This window comes from Mastomys coucha, unplaced genomic scaffold (assembly GCF_008632895.1).
Source record: "Mastomys coucha isolate ucsf_1 unplaced genomic scaffold, UCSF_Mcou_1 pScaffold4, whole genome shotgun sequence".
In the NCBI taxonomy this organism is placed as follows: Eukaryota; Metazoa; Chordata; class Mammalia; order Rodentia; family Muridae; genus Mastomys; species Mastomys coucha.
Window position 1 is genome coordinate 47874379 of NW_022196910.1, and position 6646 is coordinate 47881024.

The 6646-nt window shown below is 42.8% G+C and overlaps 1 protein-coding gene across 5 annotated transcripts in view; it reads right to left on the bottom strand.

Moving 5' to 3' along the window:
* Positions 1–6646, bottom strand: part of Msrb3 (methionine sulfoxide reductase B3) — a 123167-nt gene that overhangs the window by 6907 nt on the left and 109614 nt on the right. For all 5 annotated transcript variants that reach the window (XM_031349861.1, XM_031349858.1, XM_031349862.1 and 2 more), the window contains exon 6: positions 4046–4143. In XM_031349861.1, the coding sequence (XP_031205721.1) occupies positions 4046–4143 (98 nt within the window). The remainder of the gene's footprint in view (positions 1–4045; positions 4144–6646) is intronic.

Consider the following 6646-nt stretch of genomic DNA (forward strand, 5'->3'; position numbering starts at 1 on the left):
TTTTTTTTTACTGTCAGCTTCTCTTAAGTGTTTGATCTACAAAATGAAGCACTTTCAAAGCTAGGTCTTTACACTTGGGCACATGGGCTCGAGAAGGGAATAGAAAAGAGTTTTCAGAAGAAAAGCGATTTACTTTGCCATCAGTACTATTTCCTCCCGTGCTTCCTGAGGACGCCTGTGCGCAAGCAGGAGCCCTGCTTCTTTGTGCTTGTGATATTAATCTTTTGTCAAGGAAATGGTTGTGAACTCACCAGGTTTGTGTTATGATTTTACAGAAAGACCAAGTGACGTGAGGGCATCTTCAATCATCATCAATAAAGGAGTTGTCATCTATGGAAGGTGACTAAGGCTTGGAGGTTTGCTAAAAAATTGCTTAGCTTTGGAAACATTCTTTGTGTTTGTGGATATTCACCTTTCTGTCGATTTCATTGGTGAGATAAATTAATGATGGTCTAAAACAAATGTAAAGGACATTATGATGGCCCTAGCAGTTACAAAGACAGCACAACCTGAGTAAACTTGGATTTGATGGGTACCTTCAAGATTATTAAAGAAAGTTGGGTGATTTCTTGGTCTCCTGCTCACTCTACATGTACAATTCTGAGCTGGGGAAGGCAGAATCCCTGGCATTTCCAGGAGAGAGTGACTTTGCTGGACTACTGACCATACCAAGCTTTTACCTCTGACTATATTTTAAGGTCCTGATAGAGTGCTGCTTACTAGCTGGGGAACTGGAGTAAGGGGCCAGATAAGGACTCTTACAGCCTCTGAACCCAGAAGAAAAGTTCAGAGTTTCCCTCAGCTGAAAGACAAAGCCTTTGGAAGGCAGAGTCAGTCTGGCATTGCCGCTGGAGGGGAGGGAAATGAACCTTGGGAGAAATAGGTCCCTGCCCCTCTTCAAAACAACAGAGACAACAAGCCTTCTCTGGGGCCAAGCGCTGGATGCCTTCTGTGAGAATTATCCTGTTTTGGCATAATCTCTTTGATCACCTCAGGACACCTCTGTAAAAAGCCTTTCCTGAACTCTTGCTGATTTTATCTCTGCCTGGAGCTGGGAAAGAAGAAAGATTTCTCCAACCCTGAATTAGCAGAATTAGACACAAACTGATCAGAAATTGGGGACTCAGGGAGGGCTAATATGTCTGTTCTCAGCTTTTCCAGTATCTTTAGAATTTTTTAAGAGAACTTAGAATTAAAAACAGGTTATGAGTGAAAAGAAAGTAGGTGCATAAAAGACTTGAAAGCAGATGGTTAAAAGAGGGCACCTCAGAGGCTGATGAGATTGGGTAAAGTCACTTGCCACCAAGCCACGGGAGGACATGGCTTCAATCCCTGGAATTCACACAGTAGAAGGAGAGAAATTACATCTGCATGTTGTTCTCTGACCTCCATACACAGGTTATGGTGTGTGTGCATTTGAGAAGGGGAACCACATGTTCGGGAGCACACACACACACACACACAGAGAGAGGGGGGGAGGCAGAGAGAGAAACAGAGAGAAACAGAGAGGCAGAGAGAGAGAGACAGAGAGACAGAGAGACAGAGAGACAGAGAGACAGAGAGCTATTAGCCTTAAGAGAGGTTTACTAATCACCATGTATCTACACTACAGATTACAGAGTACCATCTTGCTTATAGTATATCTTCTGTCAAACTTTTTAGATTCTTGAGTAGATCATCTCAATTCATTCTGTGACAGTTATAACATTATCAATTATAATTCAATTTAATTAAAAACCGAATCATATTAAAGCAGGTGCTGGGGAAATCATGGAGTTTTTAAACATCTCTTCAGACTCACCTCTTTACAGTATCCCTCCCCAATACATACACTTGTCCAAAAAAGAGTTCTGGAATCAGATTACCTAGACACAGGTCCAGGCTCTGCCATTAGCACTATACAACTCTTTCCAACTCAACTGCCTTCTCTTGGGGCTCAGTTTCCCCACCTGTAAAATGTGAATAAGCTTCTCAAGGCCACTGACCAGGAGAGCACCAGAAAATGCCACAGGGTAGGCAGTGCCCAGTACAATGAAATGAGAGTCTCTGAGGATCAAACCCAGTGGTAGAGAGTTGCACCTTTATGGTCAGACCCATTTCTCAGAGGAGAGCAAACTGAAAACATGAGTTAAATCAATGAAGAATTATGTTTTTCAAGGGAGTTGGGGTGGTCTTTGTACATGGAAGCTGGTATACTTGATAACCCTACTTTTTAATTGAAAACAGAAATTCTCAGGGCATATCATCTACGTGTATGAAACTGTCAAAGAGCAAATTTAGTAATGAAAACACACACACATAAATTCATTGGATGGTCAAGTTCAAACAAGCACCTCCTGGCAATAAAAGCGCCACTGACCTCTCTAAGAATCTTGCGCTTGCTGAAGACAAGAAATTGGACAAAGGATAGCAGCAGAGTCCCGAGGGTAGCCCCCACGGTGGCCACTCTGCTCCTGCAGGGGCCCAATTGTACCTCCCTTTACTCAACCTGTGCAAAAGCATCGTCCAACAACAGTCTTGGGTAACCAAAGTAAGTGTTAGCAACACAGAACTCTGAGTTCGCCTTTCACTTGCTTGGGGCAGATATGAACTTGTGGTGGTTTGCATATGCTCGGCTCAGGGAGTGGCACTATTAGAAGCTGTGCTTTGTTGGAGTAGGTGTGTCACTGTGGGTGTGGATGGGTTATAAGACCCTCAATCTTAGCTGCCTGGAAGTCAGTATTCTGCTAGCAGCCTTCAGATAAAGATGTAGAACTCTCAGCTCCTCCTACACTAGATGCTGGCATGCTCCTGCCTTGATGTTACTGGTCTGAACCTCTGAACCTATAAGCCAGCCCCAGTTAAATGTTGTCTTTTGTAAGGCTTGCATTGGTCATGGTGTCTGTTCACAGCAGTAAAACCCTAACTAAGACAGAACTGAACCCTTTGCTGTAGCATACCCATGGCTCTTTCTCTGTACAGGTATCTGAGCTATGTCCCTGTAGCACATTCTGTGTCTCCTTCTCTGTACAGGAGTTTCAGCTGCAACTCTTCATGAGCCACCAGTGCGCTTGAGTCTCTCGAGACATTAACTGCTCTCACATCCTCCTCAAAATACCCCACTTTCATTCATTCAGGCAGCAGCATCAGTTTGGTTATAGAAGAATGGGCCAGAACTAACTAGAGCATCCTTGGAAATAAGCACAAATATATATATATATATATATACTGGCAGAAACCCAGAACTGTCTTAGCTTGTGTTTCTCTGACTAGTCTTATACTTCTGACAGCTTCCCTCCAACCTATACCCAGGAAAAGCTATTTCTAAGATCTTCACAGACTGTGTGTGGGTCATAGTCATTAAAGACATTATGAATAAGGACTGGATAATAGAACTGCGACATCAGTACATCAGGCTACACAAGGCTACATAATGAAATCTTCATCTACTGCCCCACCCCAATGCTTCATTCACCATTATAGTGAGAAGGCTAGGCTGATTCCAGGACAGACTTCAAATTGGCAGGTAAGGAAACTAAGTCAATTATTGATAGAAAAAAATCTCAGGCTCCAGCCTTCACACCCTGATAATGATTCTGGATGCCTAGCGATAGAATAAGATAAACCTCAGCTACCCCAGTGTTCCCCTAAGGTGCTTTAAATTGGGTCCAGGAGCTCATTTTGAGGTCTTTCTATCTTGGTAATGGGGAGACCCCAGCATGCTGGACTTATGCAGAATAAAACACTCATTGTGTTTACATATGATTTGAGTTCAGGGTGTCATTCTTTGACCAATCATGGACCTTTACAATAGTAAGTCAAATGAAAACATTTCCCCTACCAATGATTGTTTAATATTGTTGAAACCAACGACTGACATTGTGTTAGTGTTGCTAAAAGTCCGGAGATAAAGGTATCATTCAGCCATTAAAAAGAACCTGCTGTCCTTGGCTGTCCCTCTTGTGAGCAGGCCCTTGGCCTTAGTTACTACAGGTAAGTACAATGAGAAGCCTTGGGAGTGTTTGAAGCAGAGAGTGAACCACCTGCTGGGGATGAATCAACTCACCTGAGAACAGCTGGTTTCCACCCTGTGCATCCCATAGGAAAAGTCATCTGTGAATTCAATGGCCTCAGAACTGATCACATCATGGAAGGAAGGCCAGCCTGGGACAGAACGGGCACACAGACCAAAAGAGAAGAGACAAAGGCTTGGATTAGAACGCAATTCTCAAGAATGGTAGCTAATGAAGCGAAGCCTTAGCTTGTGACAGGACTTCTTCAAGCTGGGAGAAAAGGTCAAAAGCTGAAAGAGAATGTTTATGAGAGGAAGGAGAGTAAGACCACATAGAAGTGTAAGCCCTTCCTCATATGGATGGAGGCAGAGATGAGCTATTCCGTTTCCTACAACAGTCTTGAGTCATCTGATAGTTTCTGCGAGCATCAAAATTTAGAAAGTGCTCTGTGGCCACTTTCTCTTGTCCTCAGAGTCACTAGGCATGACTTGAAAGCACTATTGATCTTCCATTGTGGAAGTTTCCAAAACAACCAATTGGTTTGGATGTTAACATTTCAACTATCCCATACTTGTTTAGAAAATCATGGCTTTGTGATTCTAAGATTCATATGGTTAAAATAAAGAGGACGGCCAGCCTCTCCACTCTCTCTAATTCCTCTCCTAGTCTAAAGTGTGATGGGCACACATTGTATCTTATAGGTGAAGGCCTTGCTCCCATCCCAGGAAAAGTTCAGAGAGTGGCATACCCAGGCACTATAGACAGCATTATTTCTCAAACAGCGTTTTCCCCTCCCTTTTTCATGAATTTCAGTCTATTTTTATAAAGACACATTCTCAGAAACTCTTGCTGAGTAGAGCACACAGTTTGGTTTGTTTATTTTTGGTTTTGTAACATTTCTTCCAAAGATGTGTGTCCTGAAGTCTGGGTGCCCAGATGACGACAGAGGTAAGAAGCTACTGAATTGCTGACATCACTACTGTTTTCTCTTTCAGAGACCGTTTATTCCCGCAGAAAGGAAGAGGTACTCTAAAATATGTGCTTCACAGCAAGGCATATGCTGAAAGAAAACAGTGTGCAAATGCCAACAGTAAGGATTTCCAGGCTCATACAAATTTTTCTAAGAAACTTGCCCAAACTCTCATGTCCCCAACTCTACATGAGTTCAGGCTTCCCAGTCATTGCTACACTTAACAGCATGAGCAAAAACCATTTCCAGTTCCTCCATGCGAATTCAGGACTGCTACCAACCCCTAGGCAACCTTAGCCTGACCATCTCAGAACTTCATTCTTCTGAGAGACTCGCTACTAAAAGTCACCCCTTATTCATTGTGCATTAAAACTCTAAAAAGACTTTGTCGATAGGCTGGGCTGTTTTGGTCCACAGTGACCGCTTCACACATTCGGGTGATCTCTGTTAAACCACAGAAGTGCCAATTGCCAGTGAGGGTAAGTTTCAGGACATTGATAAATGATGTCATTTATCTAGGAAAAGAAAGAAAATGCTGAGTGTTGTCCTTTTAACCCTTCCATGGCATAACACATCTGAAAGCAGCTTAAGGCCATTAATGCCAGGATGGGGGTGTCTGTAGAATTCTTGCACTTGACTCAGAGGACAAAGGTAAAAGATAAGACTCCATGTTTTCCTATTTCCAAAATTCACACTAGGAATGGAGACATGGATGTTGCTCCCCTCCATTCTATGCTGGTTTTTATATGGCCTCATCTTCTCTGTTTCTCTGACCCTGAGATTTGCTGGCTTTTCTCCGTGCTTTCTTGCTGGGTGATAAGTGCCTGAAGGCAGTCCAAACTCACAGCCTCACAGTAGTACCACTCAGAGAGCATGGAAGCTCACCACCCTGATTTCCAGGAAGTGTTAAGCAAGGGGGTGAATAATTGAAGCACATCACATAGACCACCTAAGCTCAGTCACTGTGGATAAGGGTAAGCTCTCTGCATGGATGGGGACTATTTGTTTCATTACGTATATGAGGTAGCAGAGACATGTGAAACATTTAGGCCAAGCATTCTGGCCTAAAAGACTTTCGGGAAGAGAGCAGAGGACACAGATGTAAGCAGGAGAAGCAAAGCTGGAAGCTGATAATCTGACTCCCTCGGTATCTTCTCCCCTGTTAGTCGATTCCTCTCTAAAATGCTGAGGGCTCTTTCATTTGAGTAGACTACTGGGAAGGAGATGCTGTTTTTACAGAAGTACTTTAATGCCCTATGGGAATGAGTTGACTTTGCCTCTGGAAGCACATTGAGTAAATGAATGAAAGAATGATAAATACTAATTGTTTTCTAGTGACCAAACTATTCAAAGGGAAAAAATCCAAAAGTCACGAAGTGAGTCCATCTAGTTAGAGACTATATACATTTTTATTCATTATTTAAAACACTACCAAGACAAAGCAACTCAGCTCATCCTTACCTATGTGATAAGGAAACTTAATTAAATCTGAGTATCTCCGTTCAAATGATCTGGCTTGGCCATAAAGATATGCATTTTGTCAACCCAAACTAAACATTTAAAGCAATTTCCAGAAGACTATACTCAAGACCAGAGCACCTTGAGGAGGGTTAGAATGGTGTGGAGGCTCTCAAAGAAAACAGTGGCTGACTGGTGTGGAGGCTCTCAAAGAAAACAGTGGCTG